The sequence below is a fragment of the Barbatula barbatula genome, assembly GCF_947034865.1.
Source record: "Barbatula barbatula genome assembly, chromosome: 15".
Classification (NCBI taxonomy): Eukaryota; Metazoa; Chordata; class Actinopteri; order Cypriniformes; family Nemacheilidae; genus Barbatula; species Barbatula barbatula.
Genome location: NC_136778.1, coordinates 22961495 through 22987888, shown reverse-complemented (window position 1 = coordinate 22987888; position 26394 = coordinate 22961495). Strand labels below are relative to the sequence as shown.

The 26394-nt window shown below is 45.1% G+C and overlaps 1 protein-coding gene across 1 annotated transcript; it reads right to left on the bottom strand.

The window, feature by feature from the left end:
* Positions 1–7250: 7250 nt before the first annotated feature.
* lama2 (laminin, alpha 2) lies at positions 7251–26285 on the bottom strand (the record flags this gene model as incomplete). The annotated part of the gene is made up of 32 exons (XM_079475478.1): positions 7251–8156; positions 8819–9041; positions 9111–9241; positions 11098–11251; positions 11335–11493; positions 11646–11835; positions 11920–12032; positions 12520–12582; positions 12852–13011; positions 13878–14054; positions 14127–14275; positions 15652–15837; positions 16224–16344; positions 16521–16659; positions 16737–16881; positions 16964–17126; positions 17319–17443; positions 18459–18618; positions 19092–19225; positions 19400–19543; positions 19621–19775; positions 20277–20459; positions 20588–20704; positions 20796–20898; positions 21176–21314; positions 21401–21561; positions 21644–21760; positions 21839–22049; positions 22892–23054; positions 25299–25410; positions 26092–26190; positions 26244–26285. 32 exons carry the CDS (start codon positions 26283–26285, stop codon positions 8002–8004), a joined length of 4593 nt encoding a protein of 1530 aa, XP_079331604.1. The 3' UTR covers positions 7251–8001.
* Between the last annotated feature and the right edge of the window lie 109 nt (positions 26286–26394).

Here is a 26394-nt window from a genome sequence, read left to right as displayed (position 1 = left end):
ACGCGCACACACACACAGATCACATCACGCACGAACACAGATCACACGCGCATACACAGATCACATCACACACACACAGATCACACGCGCATACACAGATCACATCACACACACACACAGATCACACGCACACACACACACAGATCACATCACACACACACAGATCACATCACGCACGAACACAGATCACACGCACACACACACACAGATCACATCACGCACGAACACAGATCACACGCACACACACACACAGATCACATCACACACACACAGATCACATCACGCACGAACACAGATCACACGCACACACACACACAGATCACATCACGCACGAACACAGATCACACGCGCACACACACACAGATCACATCACACACACACAGATCACATCACGCACGAACACATATCACACGCGCATACACAGATCACATCACACACACACAGATCACACGCGCATACACAGATCACATCACACACACACAGATCACACGCGCACACACACACAGATAACATCACGCACGAACACAGATCACACGCGCACACACACACAGATCACATCACACACACACAGATCACATCACGCACGAACACAGATCACACGCACACACACACACAGATCACATCACGCACGAACACAGATCACACGCACACACACACACAGATCACATCACGCACACACAGTGCGCGTGTGATCTGTGTTCGTGCGTGATGTGATCTGTGTATGTGCGCATGTGATCTGTGTGTGTGATGTGATCTGTGTGTGCGTGTGTGATCTGTGTGTGTGTGCGCGTGTGATCTGTGTATGTGCGCGTGTGATCTGTGTGTGCGTGTGTGATCTGTGTGTGTTCGTGTGTGATCTGTGTGTGTTCGTGTGTGATCTGTGTGTGTGATGTGATCTGTGTGTGTGATGTGATCTGTGTGTGTGCGTGTGTGATCTGTGTGTGTTCGTGTGTGATCTGTGTGTGCGTGTGTGATCTGTGTATGTGCGCGTGTGATCTGTGTGTGTGATGTGATCTGTGTGTGCGTGTGTGATCTGTGTGTGTGTGCGCGTGTGATCTGTGTATGTGCGCGTGTGATCTGTGTGTGTGCGCGTGTGATCTGTGTGTGTGCGCGTGTGATCTGTGTGTGTGATGTGATCTGTGTGTGTGATGTGATCTGTGTGTGTGCGTGTGTGATCTGTGTTCGTGTGCGCGTGTGATCTGTGTGTGTGCGCGTGTGATCTGTGTGTGTGCGCGTGTGATCTGTGTGTGTGCGCGTGTGATCTGTGTGTGTGATGTGATCTGTGTGTGTGATGTGATCTGTGTGTGCGTGTGTGATCTGTGTTCGTGTGCGCGTGTGATCTGTGTGTGTGCGCGTGTGATCTGTGTGTGTGCGCGTGTGATCTGTGTGTGTGCGCGTGTGATCTGTGTGTGTGATGTGATCTGTGTGTGTGATGTGATCTGTGTGTGTGCGCGTGTGATCTGTGTTTGTGTGCGCGTGTGATCTGTGTGTGTGCGCGTGTGATCTGTGTGTGTGCGCGTGTGATCTGTGTGTGTGATGTGATCTGTGTGTGTGCGCGTGTGATCTGTGTGTGTGATGTGATCTGTGTGTGTGCGTGATGTGATCTGTGTGTGCGTGATGTGATCTGTGTGTGCGTGATGTGATCTGTGTGTGCGTGATGTGATCTGTGTGTGCGTGATGTGATCTGTGTGTGTGAGCGTGTGATCTGTGTTTGTGTGCGCGTGTGATCTGTGTGTGTGATGTGATCTGTGTGTGTTCGTGTGTGATCTGTGTGTGCGTGTGTGATCTGTGTATGTGCGCGTGTGATCTGTGTGTGTGATGTGATCTGTGTGTGATCTGTGTGTGTGAGCGTGTGATCTATGTTTGTGTGCGAGTGTGATCTGTGTTCGCGTGTGATCTGTGTGTGCGCGTGTGATCTGTGTGTGTGATGTGATATGTGTGTGTTCGTGTGTGATCTGTGTGTGCGTGTGTGATCTGTGTTCGTGTCCGTGTGTGATCTGTGTGTGTGATGTGATCTGTGTGTGTGCGTGATGTGATCTGTGTTCGTGTGCGCGATCTGTGTGTGTGTGATCTGCGTTCGTGTGCGCGTGTGATCTGTGTGTGTGTGAGCGTGTGATCTGTGTGTGTGTGAGCGTGTGATCTGTGTTCGTGTGTGATCTGTGTCAAGTCAAGTCAAGTCAGCTTTATTTATATAGCGCTTTTTACAATTTTCATTGTTACAAAGCAGCTGTACAAGAAAAAATGACTATAAGTAAAACATAAAAGGTTATGGAAGTCAAAACAAAGGTCAAATATCAGACACACAATAAATTCCTATATGCAGTGTTAATTAAATAAGACAACCAAATTCTAGCAGCCCCCCCGGCCAGGCAAAACAGTTCAAAACAGTTTGCAAACGGTGGCGAGGAACCCAAAACTCCATTGGAGGAGAAAAAATCCTCGGAGGGAAACCAGGCCTAACCAGGGGATTCCAGTTCCCCTCTGGCAAAAACTGCTGCCTCTGCACAAGCTCAACAGTGCTGCACAACAAGGCGAAAATAAAAAAAAAATTAGATTTAAAATTATCATTAATAATCTAATAGTGGCTGAAGTTTTGTAGGGACGTCACTTCCTTCGTCCAGCATTTGTCAGGTCTAGGAATGGATTGCGCCCTGCCCGCTCCGCTCTTGGAACCTTGGAACAATGAGACAAGACTGGCTGAGAGTAGAGGACTGTTCTGGACTCTTTGATGCAACAAATGCATCAGTTGTTATTGGAAGTGTCCCTGGTTCCGGTTGATCTAACTAGTGCAGCCTAGATCTTTGAAATACATATATTATGATAATCTAGTGTATGCAAGATTAAAAAGATGCGTCTTTAGTCTAGATTTAAACTGACAGAGTGTGTCCGCCTCCCGGACATTGCAGGGAAGACTGTTCCAAAGTTTAGGCGCTAGATAGGAAAAGGATCTGCCGCCTGCACTTGATTTTGAAATTCTAGGTATTACCAACTGACCGGACACCTGAGAGCGTAGTGCACGTGATGGACTATAATACGTAAGAAGTTCTCTCAAGTAGTGAGGAGCTAAACCATGCAAGGCTTTATAGGTAATAAGCAAGATTTTAAAATTTATGCGATGCTTTATAGGTAACCAGTGCAAGGTTGACAGAACCGGGCTAATATGCTCATACTTTTTTGTACGTGTAAGAACTCGAGCTGCCGCATTTTGGACCAGTTGGAGTTTTTGTAATAGGCCTGCAGGGCAACCACCTAATAGGGCATTACAGTAATCTAGTCTTGATGTCATAAAGGCATGCATAAGCTTCTCCGCATCTGATGATGACAGCATATGACGTAATTTAGATATATTTTTAAGATGGAAAAACGCAATCTTACAGGTTTTGGCGACCTGGTTCTCAAATGACAGAGTACTATCGAATATAAAGCCAAGATTCTTAGCTGAAGATGAGGGTTTTATGGAACATCCATCAATAGTTAAGCAGTATTCTTGGTTGTTACGTAGGGCGGTTTTCGGTCCGATAAGTAACACTTCAGTTTTGTCCGAGTTCAGTAATAAAAAATTGCTACTCATCCACTTTTTTATATCGACAATGCATTCCACTATTCGATGGAATTGCTGTGTTTCGTGAGGCTTCGAGGAAATATAAAGTTGCGTATCATCAGCATAACAGTGAAAGCTTATTCCGTGTCGCTTTATTATATCTCCTAGGGGTAACATGTATAATGCGAAGAGCATAGGCCCTAGTACTGAGCCCTGTGGTACACCGTACTGGACTTGCGATTTGCGTGATACCTCATTGTTTATTTTTACATATTGGAAACGGTCGCATAAATAAGATCTAAGCCATTTCAAAGCTATTTCCTTAATACCGACATCATTTTCAAGTCTATGTAGGAGCATGCTGTGGTCAATGGTGTCGAATGCAGCACTAAGATCTAGCAGCACCAATAAGGAGATACAACCTCGGTCGGACGCCATAAACAGATCATTTGTAACTCTAATCAGAGCAGTCTCTGTACTGTAATGTGCTCTAAATCCAGACTGGAAATCTTCATTGATGTCATTCCTTTGGAGGAAGGAACATATTTGAGTTGAGACTACTTTTTCCAGAACTTTAGATAAGAAAGGTAGATTCGAAATAGGTCTATAGTTAACTAGTTCTCCAGGGTCCAGATGGGGTTTTTTGACAAGGGGCCTTATAACAGCCACCTTATATGCTTTAGGCACATGTCCTAGTGTCAGAGATGAGTTAATAATGCTAAGTAGAGGATCTATAATTTCTGGGAGCATCTCTTTCTCTGTGTGTCTGCACGTGTGATCTGTGTGTGTTCGTGTGTGATCTGTGTGTCTGCACGTGTGATCTGTGTGTGTGAGTGTGTGATCTGTGTTCGTGTGCGCGATCTGTGTGTGTGCGTGATGTGATCTGTGTTCGTGTGCGCGATCTGTGTGTGTGTGTGATCTGCGTTCGTGTGCGCGTGTGATCTGTGTGTGTGCGTGATGTGATCTGTGTTCGTGTGCGCGATCTGTGTGTGTGTGTGATCTGCGTTCGTGTGCGCGTGTGATCTGTGTGTGTGCGCGTGTGATCTGTGTGTGTGTGAGCGTGTGATCTGTGTTCGTGTGTGATCTGTGTGTCTGCACGTGTGATCTGTGTGTGTGAGTGTGTGATCTGTGTTCGTGTGCGCGATCTGTGTGTGTGTGTGATCTGCGTTCGTGTGCGCGTGTGATCTGTGTGTGTGCGCGTGTGATCTGTGTTCGTGTGTGATCTGTGTGTCTGCACGTGTGATCTGTGTGTGTGAGTGTGTGATCTGTGTTCGTGTGCGCGATCTGTGTGTGTGCGCGTGTGATCTGTGTGTGTGCGCGTGTGATCTGTGTTCGTGTGTGATCTGTGTGTCTGCACGTGTGATCTGTGTGTGTGAGTGTGTGATCTGTGTTCGTGTGCGCGATCTGTGTGTGTGCGTGATGTGATCTGTGTTCATGCGCGTGTGATCTGTGTGTGTGCGCGTGTGATCTGTGTTCGTGTGTGATCTGTGTGTCTGCACGTGTGATCTGTGTGTGTGAGTGTGTGATCTGTGTTCGTGTGCGCGATCTGTGTGTGTGCGTGATGTGATCTGTGTTCATGCGCGTGTGATCTGTATGTGTGCGCGTGTGATCAGCTAATTGGTTGCTCTTAATTTGTACCAACTATCTAATTGTCGACTAACAGCTACACAAGCTAATCTAATTTGAACCAACTATCTAATTGTGGACTAACACGTTGTGTGTTTGTGTGTGTGTGTGTGTGTAAAGTGCTTGAAGTGTAATGTGATGAAGGACTTCATTCTGTGACCTGAAACAGCTTTTCTTCTTCTGAGGGCTCTTGGTGCTCTTCTGAGGGCTCTTGGTGCTCTTCTGAGGGCTCCTCGTGCTCGATTAGAACACTGCTGTCCATCACTCTGGTGGGTGTATTTAATACCATCGTCGAGGTTTCTTCTGTGATGTCCACTTCCTTCCAGCCAGCATTGTTATTGTATGCCATGTAGAGGTTAAATTCATTTATTCCACACAGCACATTATCATTGTCGTCTATAAGGCCCAGTTCCCTGCAGCGCTTCTTCCTCTCAGGCTTGCTGAAAAAGACCTTGAGATTCGGGTCATGGAGACAGTTATATTGTGTGTCCATGAGCTTCATGTTTGGATCGCTTAAAGTGAAGGCTGCCTGATGCCGAATGAGACTTTCACTCAATTTCTTTCTGGTGAACTGTGGAATAACATTTCTGGGGATAAACACCTTAGTGCCCCGCGGTCTATACATATCACAGTCCAGTTGATACTGAACTATCCTCTTTGAAGGCTCCATCGATAAACAAACGATCAGAAGATCCGCAGAAGTCCAGTAAACAGAAAAGATTCAGCGTGTGACGTCATCGGGAGCGCCGTTCAAAGCCGCAATATACTTCATGGCAACGAGACTCTACACGACGGTAAGTTTACACAAAATATGAAATCCATCATTTCAAATCACACGATTGTTCACTACACGCATTACTGACGAGAAGTGATCTTAGAACGTAATTATATGAATAAATGACTAAAAAAACAGGTCCAAAACAGCACGCCACCCTTCCGCAGAGCAAACTCATTAATTATGCAAAACAACAGCCAATAGAAAGTCTCCAGCAACAGATCCTTCAATACTTTCATGTCACTGTTTGAAAAGCAGCTCAGTTTATTATCATTTGTATATGAAGCGGGTTTCTAGTGTGATGAAGAGTAGAAATAAATGATATAAGACGGTTTTTATACGTGATTTCTTTATTGAGCTGCTCATTGCGCTAGTTTAGTGCTTTTATTTAACGTTGTAAGAAAGCGGTTTAAAGATTCGTCTTTCGAGCTCGAGCGACAACAACAAGAGCGCAGAAGTGTTCGAGACACGAATGAGATGAAGATTGACATCATGACACTAAAGCAACATAACGGGAATATTCATAACCGTGTCGTCTTGTATGTGTGTAAATCTGTGTGCATCTGGGATCATAGGAATCTTTTCTCGAAAGGTCTCTGTCTGCACGAGCCTTCAATGTGACTTTAGCAGTAACGAACACAAATGTAAAGTGTCTGTAAACTATTATTCACTCACCACAGAAGCACATCGAGTCTTGAATATAAAAAGAAAAGACAATCTCACAATCCACAATGACAAACAAACGGTTTCCCTTCAGAAAAGAAGTCCTTGAAGCGCGCGTGCACATACACCTCTCGACTTTATCATTGCGTTTGTTTTATTAAACACTTATTACTTCATTCATTATTATTATTATTGCACTGCAAAACATATTGAATCTAATAAATCATATTAAAGATAAACATGTGAAGTCTAGCAAAGTGTAAAACAGGTTGAATGAAGTGATTATTCAGTGAACTTTAAACACGGTGTAAAGTTCACTTGTCTTTTGTGCATTTAATGATCGAACATTATAAGAATGAATGAAAACAGTAGATATGAAGACATAAAGCATCATCATTGACCCTTGCCGGACCCCCAGCGGACCTTTGTGGAACAGCAGCTAGCACGTTTTTCTTAATCAAGAATCATAAGAAGTAAACAAACAACAGTCGCTGTTATTTAGTCTTATTATATTAATATACTGGAACAGAAACACATGTTTACCTTAACACAGGCCTTATTGTTTCAGTCGAACCAATCCATGACTGAAAAACATGCAACTTATTTAGGCGTTAAAGGATAAAAGATTGAAGACGCACACAGGAAGAGTTTATCAGTGTGGTGAAATGAGGGGAGATCTCTTTATTTTGACATTTCACTGATAATAAACATTCACTACAAATACACCACACCATGATCATCATGTGTTCACATCACACTTGCTTCCATGTGATCTGATGGGATGTGACGTATTACGATCTTCAACCATGATGTCATGAAATGAACTCCACATGCAGGTGTTCAGATGACAGTCACACATACAGTAAGAGTGAATAACACGGCAAATAAAACTTCATCTATTACTGCTCATGAATCATTCTTCAGTTGAGCTGCATTCTTTTTGCTGACTTCTTGATATTTTATCACGATCTTCATGAAACCTCCCAGGGACAGTTCACCCAGAAATGACAGTGTTTCAATTTCTTAGCTCTGTTGAACACGAGAGATATTTGGAAGAATGTTAGTAACTGACATTTCTGGGACATCATCCACTACCATAGTAGACAAATGTATATTTTCCGTTCTGTTGAACCCAAAATGAGATATTTTGAAGCATTTAGGAATACAAACACTTCTGGGGCGACTTTGACTAGCATTTATTTTTGTACTATGGTAGTGGATGACGTCCCAGAAGTTAAAATCTTTCTCTGTGTTCATCATATATTCCATGAGGGTGAGTAAATGATGACAGAATTTTCATTTTTGGATGAACTTTGCCTTTAAACACAGTTTGGGTTTCTGCACATTTTGCATTTGCTTTATTTATGATTGACTGATTCTTTTCACGTGTGTGTGTTTATGCGGCAGGGCAGGTGAGAGGCTGAACTCCTCTGAGCTCCAGGGCTTTGTTCATTTGCACCTCGAGGGTCTTGTCAGCTTTTGTGATCTTCAGATTTCTCATGCAGCCTTTGAATGATGTGTTTATGGTGAGTCCAAACTGATTCAGACCGTCTGCAACAAACACGCGGACCGGATTACAGTCAAATCAACTCAAACTGATGCTCTGTAACTGATCTGTAACTCTTCTCGACACGCACACACGCACGCACGCACACACGCACGCACACACGCACAGACACACCACGCATGCACACACACACGCACACACACACACACACGCACACACGCACGCACACACGCACACACCACGCATGCACACACGCACGCACACACACACACACACACGCACACACGCACGCACACACGCACGCATGCACACACCACGCATGCACACACACGCACACACACGCACACACACACACACGCACGCACGCACGCACGCACGCACACACGCATACACGCACACACGCACGCACGCACACACGCTCGCACGCACACACGCACGCACGCACACACACACGCACGCACACACCACGCATGCACGCACGCACACACACACGCACGCACGCACGCACGCACGCACGCACACACGCAAGCACACACGCACGCACACACACGCGCGCACACGCATGCACACACGCGCGCACACACATACACACGCACTCACACACACTCGCACGCACGCACACACACACACGCATACATACACTCATGCAAACGCACGCACGCACACACACATACACTACATAGACAGGAGTGTTTGATTGACGTACCGGGGTATCCTCCCACATACACAGGGTCATTGGTGTCAGCCGAGGGCGAGCGAGAGTCACGACTCACTGCCTCAGACTTTCTGCCGTCCACAATCAGCTCAAGGCGGTGCTTCAGCTTGTGGGCGGAGACAGTGTGCCACTGTCCATCACAAAGCCCCGCCCCCTGATCGGGCTCAAATACGGCTGTAAAGCGGCCCGCTCCATTATCGGCGTGGAACAGAAGCTACACAAACAAACACACTTTAATAAACAGAAGAGACACAAAAAGAAATACACATTCTCTCTCTCATACCTTTCCGTTGACGAGTTCAATACCAAGTCCATCCGTGTTTTGGCTGCTGACACCTAACAGAACTCCACTGCTCTGTGATGTCCGGAACTCAAGATCCACAGATACATCATTACCAACTCGATACGCAGCCACTGGACAGAAAACACACACACTTTTAAAGTGATAGTTCATCCATCATTTAGTCTCCCTCTTGTCATTTCAAACATGTGTGACTTTCAAAGAAGGCAAAAGAAGATATTTTGAAGAAAGTTGGTAACCGAACAGCACTGGACCCCATTCACTTCTATTGTATGAACACAAAACCAATGCAAGTGAATGAGTCCATTTGATAACATTCTTCAAAATATCTTCTTTTGTGTTCTGGGGACGAAAGAAAGTCACACAGATTTAAAATGACACGAGAGAGACTAAATGATGACAGAACTTCATCGGTTCATTTTTGGGTGAATTATCACTTGAAGTCTGGTATTCTAGAAATGGAGAAGAGAAAAATGAAGTGAGTTTATGTTTAAAACAATAAAACACATTTGCCTTCATTACGTTTACTGAAATAAGTTGAAACTTAAATGTACAGGTGCATCTAACAAAATTAGAATATAATGGAAAAGTTACATTCAAAATCTAACCTTCTAATAACTCTGGTTCATTGCACACAAAGTGAAGTATTTCAACAGTTTTTGACTTACGACTGTATCTCAAAAGATTGTAATATTTTCTCAAAGATCAATTCAAAACAGAAACGTTGAAGATCTCCACAGTATGTTAAATGATGCACTCAATACTTGTCCGGGGCTGTTTTTTCAGGGATAACTGCTTTAATGTGGTGTGGCATTGAATGGAGATGATCAGCCTGTGGCACTGCTCAGGTGTTATTGAAGACCAGGTTGCTTTGCTTTATCGGCCTTCAGCTCGTCTGGATTGTTTGATGGGCTGTTTCTAAACTTCCTCTTGACAATACACCATAGATTCCCTATAGGGTTCAGGTCAGAGGAGTTGGCTGGCCAATAAAGCACAGTCGTATCATGGTCAGAAGTAGATTGGGCACTGTGGGCAAGTCCTGCATCTCCAAAAAGCTTGTCAGTTGACGGAAGCATGAAGTGGCTCTAAAATCTAAAAAAATCACAGCGGACCAACACCAGCAGATGACATGACGACCCACATCATCACAGACCGTGGAAACTTTACACTGGACTTCTGTGCCTCTGAACTTTTCCTCCAGACTCCGGGACCTTGATTTCCAAATGAAATGCAAAACTGACTTTCATCTGAAATGATGTGAGCTGAAGGAATGTGACCGCTTTATCCCGCTTCCTAAAGACATCCGTGTGTTGTGACTCCAGCTTCAGCTCTGAATCGCCTTTTCCTGACAATCTTCCCAAGGCTGCGGTCATCCCTGTGGCTAATACATGAATATATTTTGAGTCAGCGATGACCTTCTGTTGCTCACCGTTCTTGTGGAGGGTGTGGATGATTGTCGTATGGTCAGTATTCTTCCTCATCATTGAGGATTCATGAACTGAACTAGCCCATGAGTTTCCCGCCATTCATACTTAAATTCATCAAGAATTAAAATGAAAAACTGTTGAAATATTTCACATTGTGTGCAATGAATCTAGTATTTAGCTTTTTTTAATGAAATGACAAAAAATAAAGAACTTTTTCATGATGTTGTAATTATTTGAGATGCAGCTGTTTTCCATAAAACACTTCATATTTCAACTCTAACCCTAAAGCAACATGTTTGTTATTTTACTTCCTGCTAAAGTTTGCTACATTTCAAAACAATGACGGCCGTTTCCCAGCGTGTGAGCGTTTGATAAATGTGCTGAAAATAGAAAGTGTTGGAGAATGAATGACAACAGTGTTTTAGGCTTTTGTCACGTTTGGTCATTGAATGCATTTTGTGTGAAAGCAATTAGAAATTATCGTCTGTTTCACAAACTTAAATCTTGTCTGTAGATTAAACTCTTAGGATGTGAAGTCTTACCGGCTTGGGCATAGCCAGTGCCATCAAAATAAGTTCCCTTCTGTGGGTTAGCAAAGCAAGAGCCCACCCGATAACTGGAGGAGGGGTTCTCCATGTCCAACGGCAGATTTAACATCCTGAAGTTCCTGATGCAGCCGTTGATGCTGTACAACACCTGAAACACAACGCATGCACAGTCACGCAGAGAGACACACAACACACACGCATTCACAAGGTTCTGTGTGTGTGTGTACTCACAGGTCCGATGCGTTTGGTGGTGTAACTGAGAGGTAAACCCCCCACATACAACATTCCCACAACATCCAGAATATCAGCTTGCTTTGGACTGGTTGTGTGTCTGGAGTGACGGCCATCGATGGTCAGAATTCCCCTCTGCTTCTCTCGTAACACACGGATCTACACACACACACACACACACACACACAGAGAGAAAGCACATGGCCCTTCACACACACACAGAAGCTCTTTTCCTAGAGATCTCACATGCAGACAGATATAACGCTGCTGAGCATCAGTATTTCCTGATGAATGAAAGAGGACAGTCAAACCTTGTGCCACTGTCCGTCATTGATGACACGCGGCACGCTGACCGAGGTGTTACCGCTGCCCAGATCATAACTCAGGTGAGCCACTCCTTCCTTCAGCTGGATGGTGGCAAAGTCAGCGTGATTTATTCTGGCCATGTAGAAGACCAGACCGGAATCTGCTTCTGTACGCATCTCAAACTCAATGACCAACCTGCGTTCACACAAACACACGTGTGTCATACGAGAGGAGCTAAAGAACACAACACACACATGATGATGATGAAGTTTCACTCACCTGTTCTTCACCTTTCTGTCATCAAACTCAAAGGCCATGTGACTGTTTCTTGACAGACCGAACTGTTTGGCCAGTTGCAGTATGACAGGATCTGCTTCAGCTGCACACGAGCCCTGCACACAACACAACACACCATTCAGAGATATGACAAACACCCAAGAAAAACCCTCTCATCCAAATGTTTCTATTGACGGTCAGTAGATGGCACCAGAGGAAAAGCTTCTGAGCATCACAATGATGTCCACACATGGCTCAAACACAGACTGACACGTCAAACCCTGAACTTACAGCTTTATCAATGGAACACAAATATCATGTTTTTATTGTGTTTTACTGGGTTAGTTAGTATCAGCCCGATTGACATAAACACAATTAAAAGGGGTTCTTCGTTTTTGCAAATCAACTGATTTGAAACATTTAATACAAATGCATAACAAATAAACAAAATCACAATCATGACAAATATTCTGCAGTATTTCTGCTGAGCTTAATGTGGTCAGATGTATTTCATTTACAGAGGATCACAGTCATGTCGTTTACTCATCCATCACATTACACTATAACACAGTGTGTGTGTGTAGGAGTGAGTATTGTTGATACCGTGGGGTCTTTGACTTTGGTGGGCGTGTCGGGGACGGGGCTGACCTCAGCGAGGGGCGTGGCCTGAGAGAAGCAGAATGACATCAGCAAACAGAAATATAAATGAAGCAGCCGAGCTCAGATACACTCACACACAGTCACGCTCAGAGGATAAAAGCCTGTTTTCATCAGGTATGTTGTGCTGCTGTCTATGGGGGTCAAAACAAATCTTAGTTTGAGTTCTGAAGATGAGCAGAGGTGTTGCGGCTGAACCTGTTATATACTGTTATACTCTCTCTCTCTCTCTTTCTGTCTCTCTCTCTTTAGGTGAGATTGCGTCTGGCAGGACGTACCGTGGAAGGTGCAGGTGGAGGCTTCACTGCTGATGTGGGCGGAGTCTCCTCCTCCTCCTCTTCTTCCTCCTCCTCAGCTGGGAGAGGGGGTGGAGCCAAGTCAGGACACTGACCAATCTCTGCGTTCTCAAAGGCGACGGGCTGGGAGAAATCCACGGGGCTGCAGGAGACAGACACGAGACACGACGAGAGGATGATGAGAGATTCATATTCCTCATCAGAGAAAGAATAAGTGTGATTATTAATGTCAAAAGAGTGTTTTCTCTCTCTACACCTCATTACAGCGGTTTATACATGTATCTGGTCATGTTAAAGGTAAAATAGATTTTAAGAGATGCTGATTCCTTGGCCATGAGCTGATCTGTTTAACATTACAACACAATGTTTCATTTGACAGTTGTCAGCTTTATTATGAACTGCTTCTAAATCTTGATCAGATTCTCACTAATGTAAGTCAGACATGTCATTGACATCATACACCGTCTGCTATATCCACTGCAACATTTATGAAAACCTGCTCAATTCAACAGGAACTCCAAAGAACCTTACATGAGAATCTTAGATTGTGAGAAATGATTCTTGATGTTATCTTGGATCAATACAGACTTAAAGTCCCTGTGTACCGGAAGTTGCGATCGTTTTTACTTCCGTATTTTGACGCATTTCAGAGTGAAATGGAATTTCTAATGAGATAAATAGTGGGCGTGGCTTTCGTCTTTCTTTGATTTGATGTATAAAAACAGCAGGAGTTAACAGATTCTCCGCCCAAGCCGTCTAACATACGTCATTTAAGATGGATAGTCACTACAGGACGGAAGTGCATTTTTAGATCACCAATTTCAAAAAGAGAATGACCCACATTGAATCAAACTTTTTACAAGAAACGCTGCAATATTTCATGTCATTTGGGACTTTACATAAAGCTAGCACTAGAAACAGAGCCATTCAGGCACAAGTGGTCTTTCTCTACACTTTATTAGTTGAAGAGTGTATTTGTCAGGATAAAGGTGAATGGAGTTGACGTACACAGTGTTGATCAGAAGGTTCCAGATGCAGCCCTCAAACGGCACGTTGGACCTCTGAAGAGCTGATCCCACGTCAGCTGGGACTCCACCGATAAACAGACGATGAATGTTGACTGGATGATCACTGAGCAACGTCTGCTGCATCACAGGCTCTTCATCCACCTGGACAGAGAAAGATCTACACAAGCACATGTCTTCTGTCAGACTGAGAGCGAGAGCAAGAGAGACAGAGAGAGAGAGGTGGACTTACGCTCTGTGTCTCTGGATGCGCAGTGAATGCTCTCTTCCATCATGCAGTATTCCCAGGTCTGGTTTTCTGTTGACTCTGCGAGGATTCTTCATGCCCGTGAAGACCAGCACCTCCAGAGCTCCTTTATTCAGATGCACGGACAGGTAGGGCTGACAGACAGACAGAGTGAATGAAGGTCTTGATTGAAGAGACCTCAGGATTTCTCCATGTTCACAATAACATGGAGAAAAGCCTCATTTCTTTCGAAAATGTCGAAAGCTTGTTTTGATAGGAAAAATGTAAAGTGCATATATTCAGAATGGCAGCACAGTAATGTATTCGCAGGGAGCGGGCCGAGAGCAGTAATCACGCCGACGGCTCTGAGATCACACTCGCCCTCTCTTCACTGCGCACTGGAATTGAAGAGAGAGATGCAGGAGCAGACTTTTATCTCCGAGCCGACAGCGTCGTTCAGGCGGCTCGCGCAGCTCAGGTGACCCTGACCACGCTGTAAATTGGAGAAATGAATGAGGAGCGGCGCAGCGAACCCTTGGCCTCCCGAAGCCGCACTCCCGCAAAATGACACCCACTTAATTTACGAGCGATAATGATTTTTAAAAAGGTGGCGGTCCAGGACCCTCTCCCGGGAGGGTTATCGTAAATTGGACGCGATCCATCAAAAAGGCGGATTGTAAATCTATTTTTACAAACGGAGTATCATGGGGAGGTTACCGCGGCGACTGCTTACTACAGTCCCACCACATAATTGATGTGCTGCCCCTGAGCTGAGCCCATGAGAAATATGAAGAAGACATTACTGACAAAGATGTAGAAAGTCATATTTTAATTAAAATGATCACCGTGCCGCTGGCCTGAAGTCTAGCCAGTAACAAAAAAATCTACTTTTGTTTGCAGAAGGGCAGAAGCAATTACAATCCTGCCTGTGTAATAAATCTCTTTTATGAGCGAGAAGACTCGTGTAACCTTGTGGATTCACTATGATCTTGTTCTGAAGGCCACAGCTTCCTGGACTTATAATCACCTCACTACACTGAAGCATACTGCACAGATTTGATGCTCGTGGCTGTATATTATATCAATAGGCATTAAATGCATCTGTGTACGGTGCATTAACCGCAGCGGTGTGTGGTGCATTATGATTGGCATGTGAACACCAGTCCAGAGAACATTCACATTATCAATCATATTTAAACAACACAGTCTGCACACTGTATGAAACATCAAACTGAAAACCACAGAACCGCGCACACTCCATTCACTGGTGATAAAATCACTTCTCATCTGAAGTTGTAGGACTCAAACGCAAAGCTTTTCATTTCCCTGGGAGTTGAATGTATGAAGGTTTAGAAACAGATTTTGTGCTGGCGCTCAAGTTTCTAGCTATGCTACGCTTCCCACTGAAAACATCCCATCTGCATTTGTTTGACATTAAAGCTAGTCATTGACATTGTGCTGGTGACATGATCGTCGTGTGTGTGTTTTGTATTTTGTAGAACAGAATGTTAAACGCTGTCAATGTGCACACCTCTCCCGTCTGTCTGCGTGACCTGTGAGGGATCTGGGTCATGGACGTCACGCCTCCTCTTCCGAACAGAATAGTGCCGTTGTCTTTCTTTGTGCTGAAGGACAGAGTGATTTCTGAGCCCACGTCAAACGTCATGGGCTTTAGCTCCATGTAGCCAGGCCGGGGGAAGCTCACAGTGTGAAGATTCTGAAAGAGAGAGATGAAAACTAAATACCAAACAGCTCTCTCTACTGAATATGAACTGCGCCCCCGACACTCTTATGCTCCACTTTAACGTCCTGCTTGGACAGTTTACGCCTGTTCAAATCTAGACCAGCCCGCGCTAGCCCATCTGCCCCCTGGTTATCGCGCCAAGCTCAGGTCTGCTGAGAGGAAGACCCTGTCTACTGGCTGCTCTTCCAGCTTGTACAACCAGACCTCTTCAGATGATCCAGAATGCAGCGGCAAGAATGAATCTTAAATGAGGCGTCTCAGGTCTTAAAGATTATGATCATTCTATCCTTCTCATCTCTTCTTTGTTGGTTTTGAAAAGACTGAGACGAGATCACGTCATAGAAAAGAGAGAGTCTCACCTCAATCGAGCATCCTTTGGTCAATCCGTTGTAATCCGGGCTGCTCAGAAGATTGTATGGAATTCTGGAAACTTCTATGTCTTTCATACAGCCGGAGAACCCCTTCTGAATCACCTCTGACCTGAAGAAGCACATAGGCAGATTATAGAGTAACATCTCTGTTCATCTGAGAGACAAAACTCACTGCTGCTTTTCTTACTCGTTGGCATGCGACACGTTGAAGGTTTCATCACTTCTTTAATAGTCACTAGACTATCCACGGATCATGATGTATTGAGTTTAAACATCTTTACACACCTGTACTTTCCCGCTTTGGGTAAACCTCCAAAATACATCCTCTCATCCTCCCTCAGGTTGAGTCCTGTAGCGCCACCTGGAGACGCCATCATCAAGCGCTCGTCTTCATTTGTCTCAATGGTCACTATGGTGATGGTTGCTATGGGAAAGAGAGGCTGTGGTCACAGCACAACCGACTGAACGTGTGGACAGATGTTTATTGTTATGTGTGTGTACCTTCTTTCTTCAGGCGAGACATGGTGAAGGATTTCCACTTCCCATCATTATGACGTCTGTCGCTGGTGATGGAGCCGGTGCCTGAACCCAGGTCGTAGCTCACTTTCAGCCGGCCGTCATTCACTTGCACGCTCATGAAGTCTTTCTGCTCACAAAACACATTTGTGAAGTGAAATAAAAAGTTTGAATTAAAGCTTATTGCTTTTATGTGTGTGGTGTGTTTATACCATGTCCTTAGTGGCAAAGTACATGATGACAGCGTCTGTGGAGAAGGTGCGGAACTTGAACATCACTGTGGAAATGTTGGGATTCCATCTGGTGGGACGACTGACAGCTGCGTATCCTTCACCATCAAACTGAACCGTACCTTCAGTGTCTGCAGGCTGTGGACTACACACACACACAAACACGCACGTACACACACGCACGCACACGTAGACAGATGTTCAAAGATAAGAGAATGACTTTACTCCTCATGATGTACAACAATTATGTCATTGAACACCATCAGCAAGTGAAATTGCTGTGACACTATGACGTGTTTGTTGAATGTTGGGATTAAGAGTGTGTGTCTGTCCTCACCTGACCACACAACCAGCACAATCTCCATCTCTTTCTCTGTAGTTCCACAGACCGATGGGTTTCCCGTCCAGAGATGTTTCTCCCATACAGCCTGAGAATGTGGTGCTCTTCACAGCATCTGCCTTCTGCAATCATCATCATCATCAACATCACGCACTCGTGACATCATTTCTATATTAGAGCAGCAGGTTGCCTGGCAACCATAAACCACAGCTATATGATCCACAGCTATATGTTCATAATAATCAAAGAATGGTGATAGTTCAGATATCACTGTTACTGTCACAACAGCAGTAAAGGGCCGTTCACATTATAACAATAACTGTAAGCCTGTGGGCTAAAATGAATGTAGATGATCTCCCGCTTGATGCTTCCCCAACGTCTTTTCTCCAAAATATGACAGCAAAGGCTGGATGCTCTCTCTGACGGCTGAAGGTGCGCTTGTGTCCGGGACGTTAAGCATTTATTTTTCCAGCTTGCTGACTCATAAGTTACATATATAATATCCGCCATAAACACACCATTTTCTGACCACTACAGTCTTTAATTCCAATCGTCAAACATTATCTGCCAGAAACTGTCAGAGCATATGTTTTACCGTTCATCAGCTGGAAAAACATCGTTCTGAAAGTGAGCCCAACAATATCCTTCTCTGTATCTTTATCGTTATAGTTAAGGTGTGAACCCTGCTTGTCTCCTGAATGAAGAACGATTTCTAAAACATTTTTCTTTTAAAGTTATCGGTATAATGTGAACGGCTCTTAAGTCAGGTGTGTGTGTGTGTGCGTGTGTTATAAGTACACACACACATCAGAGAGCCTGTAGCAGTTTAATCACATTACACTGAAAAATCTGAGCTTTAATAAACATGTTCTGTCTTGTTTTCTATTAAGAAAATAACATCCTTAAAACAAGATGAATATCATCGAGAAGCCAAAATGTCCTTAAGATATTGAGATTTGTTTACAGAGGATATATTTCACAGAATTTAATTTATTTGATTTGGTTTTCTTCAGTAAACAATGGGGCAAGAAATATCTTCCTCTGCTCTGTAAAAAAGTGGTCATTTTTCTTACACAGTTTTGCTTGTCAAACAAGTTTATAATATATATCCTGGAGAAGAAGATAAAAGTGTCCAACCTTCACAGAGTCCAGCATTCCTCCAACAAACAGATAAGCGTTCTGATCCACGTCCAGTACAGTGTAACTCTCAGGAGATCTGGAGCTCGTGTGAACGGCCGTCATTCCCGTCCTCGAACCCTCCAGAGCGTGAACTGAGATAGTGCCGTTCAGACCGTTACTGAAACACAACAAACATAAACAGTACAGGACATTAATACAGAACGGCTGTGAGATATACAATGTACACTCTTAATGTGTCTGTCATGAGGGAGCTTCAGCAAAATACCACCATTCATCGCATCCAGAAGAAAAGTTTGTGTTTACATCATGTAAGTCTGTGTACTGCACATATTCATTTAGTTTTTATATACACATACTGTACATGTATAAATATTATGGGAAATATTTACACACATTTATTTATATTTACCAATAATTTCAATGATATATAAATGTTTATTCATTTTAATACTTCTTAAATCTATGTATGTGTATAAACACAAAATGAATATGCACAGTACACAGACTTAAACTTTTATTCTGGATGTGATTAATCGTTTGACAGCCCTACAAACCCAACTGAACTGAACGCATCAGTATTCAACAATCAATCGCATGTACTGTATCACACGTGTGTGGCGGTTGAGTTACCGTGACGCTTCGATTCGATGCCAGTTTCCATCATTGATGATGAGATGAGGATATTCAACACGACCCACCCCTGATCCAACATCCCATAGAAAATTCACCTTCCCCTTCCTCATCTCCATCGCCAGGAAATCCACCTGCACATATCACACACACACACACACACGCATGCACGCACACATACAACAGAAGTCAATGGAGACCGAGGGCTTTTCGTTACCAACATTCTATTTCATTTTGAAAGTGAACTGTTCCTTTAAGAGACGCAGACGGATGGAGCGAGAAAGAGAGAGAGAGTCTGGCCCACTCACGTATTTGGCCGAGCCGAGGTAGAACAGCAGGTTATCAGCAGCGAGGGTCTTGACGTGAAGAATAATAGTGTTGTATCGGCCTTTCTTGATCTCTGGACGATACGTACGGATACAGTCTCCACTGGACGACACCGACACTTTAATCTAAGATTGAAAGAATCAAACAGATTGACAGAGAGGCAGCAGAGCAGTGTTTGGTGCGTTTGGTGTGTTGGACTCACAGAGTTGGCCTGTTTGCGGGCCTGGTTGATGAGTTCTTTTATCTGCGAGATGTTTTTCTTCAGGTTATCCTGAAGCTCCTGAATCGGCTTGATTTTCTCTATCAACCTGTCGGCCTCGTTCTCCAGATCTTTCACTTTAGAACCGGCTGCATGAACTAAAAACACAAACGTCAATACATGACATTAAAAAAGAAATGAAACCACCAGAAACGCAGAATGAAAGATTGTTTAATGAAAATAAAGAAACACAAATGGCAGATGGAGTAAAAAGCAGAGAAGAAAGTGACATATGTTATATATCTGCGGCTTGCAGCGGAGGAAGCGACAGACATGAAAGTGTTATTTCAAAAGACTCAAATGACAGTTTTCATTGGTAATTAGCTAAAGCGCTCATTAAGATAACAAGCTTGGTGAAGCTTGCAAAGACTGCGTTTAATCCTGTTGAGCTTTAAGAAAGAGCAGAAATAAAAGCATCATGCTAAAGCCTGCGGGGGGAATATTCCAGTCACAGATGAAAGAAGAAAGTCATGGATACATACTGATTGCTGTTGATGTTCAAAATCAAACAGGGAGGAAAATATGAAAGAATTGTTATAACGGGAACATTTGAATAAAGAGGTGAAACACTGATGTTGTGTTGTCTTTGCTGATCGTACTGTTTCTCTCAGGATCTTTGATGAGGTTATTGACTTTCTTGACATCGTCCTCCAGTTTACTGTAGTTTTTCTTTAATCCCATCAGATTGAGGTTCATGTCCTTCAGACAGTTCAGGACGTATGATGCCGTGTCGTTCGCTTCCTTCGCCTTCGCTTTAGTGCCCTGGATCTTCACTGCCAGACCTGAAATGATCCACAAAATACACTTACACACTTAAAGCATCAGACAAATGTGTGTTTGGAGGTGAACGTCAAATACATGGACACGTCATATTTGACCCTGAAATAAAGACACACACACACACACACACCGTCTGGGATGGTGTTGAGCTTCTCCATGGTGTCGTTCAGTTGTCTCTGTAAATCTTTCTTCTTTCTGTCGGCTGTTTTCAGTCTGAACTGAAGAGCTGCAACATTATCTCCATTTTCTATAAAACAAAGAAAACATCAGAAAGGCCTCCAGCGTCTGGATGAATATTTTAGTGAAGCAGCAGGTCAGAAATCTTTCTGATGTTTAACCTTTCACATCATTCTGGAGATCTTTGGCTTCATTCCACAGACGATAACTCTTCTGGACAGAAACTTTGGCCTGATCTTTCAGAGAACCTCTGGGTCCAGAAGCCTAAAGACAGACGATCACAATCATTACAACACACCTGTCTCTCTCTCTCTCTCTCTTATTGCATATGCATTTGTCTCTTCGGACGCAAGCTTTATGGTGGTAGAGTTTTGAATGAATCAAACAGCGTGATCGACTGAGGTTTGCGCTCGTCATTGTGCTGGTATTTGCAAACACTGGAGGTCACTCTTGGTCATTAGGGAAATATGTATGTGTGCCTTCACCCGCTTTTTTGGCCTGTTTAGTAAATGTGACGCTTAACCGCACTCGTGTGTCTCACCAGCAGTAAAGCTTCATTGCTGGTCTTCTTGGCCTCTTTGGCCACTCTCTCGGCCTCATCGATGTAGTTCTTGATGTTGGTGTAGGCGTTGAAGGCAGCGGTTGCATTGAAGGACAGATTCTTTGCATCGGCTAGAATACTACGGAAAACAAAAACATGATTCAGGTCAGTACACACGCACGCACGCACGCACACACACACACACTCTCACACACACACACACACCTGTCGAGCAGCGTGGCAGAGTCATTGAGTTGTGCGGCGTGTTCCTCCGCTCTCATCAGGACATCAGGGACGGTGTCGTCCAGACCTCGACTCAACCGCTCCACCTTAAAGTCCAGTTTACCATGCAGGACACCCAACTCTCCGGCCATCTCCTCCAGCTCCTGCACATTCCACAACATTCTTCTCATAAAGTATCATTCCTACCCTGTGTGTTGTGTTGTGTGTGTGTGCTGTGAAACAGACCTCTCTGCCGCGGTTGATGCTGTCAGAGAGAGCGTTCGCTTCATCCAGCATCTTCTCCCCATCCTCCAGAGTTCCTTCTGTTTCTTTTTTCTTCTTAGCGACTGCCTCCCTCTTTCCCTGCTCCAGCACATGACACATCATTGACACGGAGCTCACCCACACAAGTTTTTATACTGTGTGTGTTTGTTTGTGTACCTGCAGGCTGTCCAGGTTTTGCTGGTTGTTAACAGACAGATTTTCAGCTTCTCTGGTTCTACCGTGAGCTTCCTTCAGAAGAGCTTGAGCTTCATCCAGGTTGTGTCTGTGATCACTCATCTTACCGCTGACCTCCTTCTTCAGGTCCTCTGTGGTCTGGTGTGGATCTCCAAACAACCGCTTCACTTTAGCCAAAAGAGCCTCTGCGGCCCTACACACAGAGAGAGAGAGAGACAGAACACATCTCACAGCAGCACAAAGTGAACACTTTTCTGAATTGTGTCAATGGAAGCAAGTGTGTCAGGTCTCGCCCAACAAGTAAAAATGCTTCTTTTTCCAAATATACAATTCATCCATAACAATTGCCAATATGCCAGCATTACAATTTAAATGAAGATTTTTTTGGTTACACAACATGTTTTCTGACAGCTGCCGATGGTGAAAAGCAGAAATAGACTTGAAGCAAATGTTTTTAATAAAGTCATTGGGTCTCATGTGAATCTGCATCATCCGTCTTTCCCTCCGTCCGCCTCTAGATGTCTCTCTTTATTCTGTCATCTCCGTCTATACTGAAGAATCCATTAGAGAAGTCATTTCATTAGCCTGGAATAATACCATCACCACCCCCCCAAACCACAACCGCAGGCAACTTTTAATTAGTTCATTAAGATTTTACATAAGAAACACTAACTTTCTCCATTGAGATTCACTCAACCACAATATACGCCAACAAACCATTTCTGTGAACCTGCTGCCACGTCAAACATACTCTGTGCTGCTAGTTGATTCTGTTTTGGTTCTCTGTGGCGTTTAAACAGACACATGTACAGTATAGGAACACCATCTTCTTCTAAATAACAGTTATCAGAATAAAACTCATCTGTCTGTCAGTCACTACACCCTGAAAAACCTCAACCTCCCTTTAATATCCATCCATGAATGTTCAACAAGCACACATGTGCTGTTCAGATGGCCGTGTGCTGTAAGACTCCTCCCAACATTGAGCCATTGATGAAATGATAAGACATGAAGGGATGTGTGCTTGTGTTTTACCTTTCTTCCTCCTCAGCTATGCGCTTCTTGCCGGAGAGCTGACGTTTGCGTAGTTCTGTCAGCATGGCTTGAATTTCATCGTTCATCTCATTGACGCTCTTCTCTGGAGCTCCGTTCCTCAAGCCCAGGGTCGAGTTCAGTTCTCGAGCTTTGTCCCGTAAAGCTGAACAACACACAACATAAAATCTATTTCTAATGTTTTCATAAACACAGTACAAAATATACTGACCAGTGATTAACAATCATCCAAAAATATTTCATTTTTAATAAGGATTTGTCTGAAACACTCGCTGCTCCATTTCTCTCATTACTTTGTCATTGCTGTGAACTCCTGTAATGTCACTCGGTGGAGTTAATGCTCTCAAATCACATTAAATTAGACTCGAAGATAAAAAACCAATCAGTTAAAACAAGAGCAAAATAAATCAGAGAGCAACCTGCTAAGCGCACTCTGATTTGAATAAAAATCATTAAATCGAGATGAAAATGAGCGATAATTACATGCATTTCTGCAACTCAAACATAAACATTTGACTAAATGGAGCGGAGAATATACCTGCCAACTGACTCGAGCTGGAAATAATTGCCTGGTGAATTTCAAAAGCAACAGAGGTCTTTAGGGTGGACAGAATCATTTGATTTCTACTCGTTTAGCGTGTAAGAGAAGATGAGGCAGTTTACTGGAGCACAGAGCTCACACACAGAATGAATAATACATCGTTTCCACACTGATGTTTACTTTACATTTCTCTTGTCAGAGCTACATCACACTCACTCGACCCACGTTTCCACACCACCCGAGCCACGCCTCCATACCACCCGACCCACGCCTCCACATCGCCTGACCCTCGCCTCCACATGGCCCACCCCTCGCCTCCACATGGCCCACCCCTCGCCTCCACATGGCCCACCCCTCGCCTCCACATGGCCCGACCCTCTCCTCCACATCGCCTGACCCACACCTCCACATCGCCCGACCCTCTCCTCCACATCGCCTGACCCACACCTCCACATCGCCTGACCCACACCTCCACATCGCCTGACCCACACCTCCACATCGCCTGACCCTCGCCTCCACATCGCCCGACCCTCTCCTCCACATCGCCTGACCCACACCTCCACATCGCCTGACCCTCGCCTCCACATCGCCTGACCTTCTCCTCCACATCGCCCGACCCTCTCCTCCACATGGCCCACCCCTCGCCTCCACATCGCCCGACCCTCTCCTCCACATCGCCTGACCCACTCCTCCACATCGCCTGACCCACTCCTCCACATCGCCTGACCCACTCCTCCACATCGCCTGACCCTCGCCTCCACATGGCCCACCCGTCTTCTCCACATCGCCCGACCCTCTCCTCCACATCGCCTGACCCACACCTCCACATCGCCTGACCCTCGCCTCCACATGGCCCACCCCTTGCCTCCACATCGCCCGACCCTCTCCTCCACATCGCCTGACCCACACCTCCACATCGCCCGACCCTCGCCTCTACATCGCCTGACCCTCGCCTCCACATGGCCCGCCCCTAGCCTCCACATCGCCCGCCCCTCGCCTCCACATCAGCCAACCCATTCCTCCACATCAGCCAACCCTCACCTCCATTGCCTGACCCACACCTCCACATCGCCCGCCTCTCGCCTCCACATCAGCCAACCCTCACCTCCACATCGCCTGACCCACACCTCCACATCGCCCGCCTCTCGCCTCCACATCACCCAACCCTCGCCGCCTGACCCACACCTCCACATCGCCCGCCTCTCGCCTCCACATCAGCCAACCCTAACCTCCACATCGCCTGACCCACACCTCCACATCGCCCGCCTCTCGCCTCCACATCACCCAACCCTCGCCGCCTGACCCACACCTCCACATCGCCCGCCTCTCGCCTCCACATCACCCAACCCTCGCCGCCTGACCCACACTTCCACATCGCCCGCCTCTCGCCTCCACATCACCCAACCCTCGCCGCCTGACCCACACCTCCACATCGCCTGACCCACACCTCCACATCGCCTGACCCTCGCCTCCACATCGCCCGCCCCTCGCCTCCACATCACCCAACCCTCGCCGCCTGACCCACACCTCCACATCGCCCGACCCTCGCCTCCACATCGCCTGACCCACACCTCCACATCACCCGCCCCTCGCCTCCAAACCAGACAACTGTCACCTCCACATCACCTGACCCACGCCAGCACATCGCCAGCAACCTTTGCCTCTGCTCTGCGCGACCTTCGCCTATCCGTTGCCTGACCCTTGCCTCCCTCCAAGTCGCTCAATCCTCGCCCTCATCTCAACCTCCCCTCTCCCAACCCTCTACTCAACCTTTCCTCATATCAACATCATTAAGTATTTTTGTAGTCTAGTGTAACCTGCCGATATTAAAGATGAAGGTATTGTTACCTTCTGCATTCAGAAGTGTGTTCCTTACGAAGAGCTCCAGGTCTTGTGCAGCCTTACGACTCCTCTCTGCATCAGCGTCTGTTTGCTCACCATCAGCAGACACTTTTGTTGCCTGCGTGTGTTAAGAAAAACAACATATAAAAATCATCAAGTGTTTTTAAACAGACCAGAGCTGTGCTGTACATGCACTGTGATAACATTTCACCTTCACTTTTTAGACATGAAAAAATCCCACAAGCCAAACTGAACTCTGCAGTAGGCAGAGCATAAAAGACAACAATAAACCATAGATCTTACATCTCTGAGGCCAACATGAATCGAAACACTAAAGAAATAAAAGCATTTCCAGTTTCCAGGCAAGAGTATTTTTAAGGTCAAGGTTGCATGAATAAAAAAGGACAGAAGAAGACAGCAGACGTCTTTCCATTTAACTGCCTCTTGAACTTTTGTTATGTGAAAAGGCTTCATACATTCATCAAGTTTATCAAGGATTTCTTTTCAGAAGATCCTTTCGAAAATGAGCAGAAACGATGTGGTACTTCAACAACAAACAGCTTAATGTTCTGGCCTTCTTTCATGTTCATAAACAAACCAAGAAGGTCAGCAAGCAGAGAAGATTCAGAACTCGCACACGGTCAACCAAAGGAAACAAAGAGAGGAGAGCAGATTGACAAGAGTGTGATTAAAACACGATGTCTGTATTGTTTGCGTGATATGTGGAGGTAGGGTCAGGTCAGGAGTGGGAGTGAAGAGTTGGTGGGGTCAGAGTCAGTTGTGTGTGTGTTTTTCTCACTCGGTTGAGCAGCTCATTCATTTCGGTCACCAGGCTGTTGAGGTTACTGTCGGCCAGCTGCACCAGTCTCTCCGGCGCCCTCTGTGGTGAAAGCATGTGCTGCAGAACACACAACAAGACAGACATACATTCATCATGTACGTATGACTGACGGGTGGAGACGTGTCACTGTGGAAACAAGAGTGACAGCCCATATGGTTTCCAGCCTACGTGGCGATATGAGTGAATTCTGAATCATTAGATAAACAATTTCAGAAGAGCAAAACAACACAAATATAGATGCAAGCTGGCAGTAGATGTTTG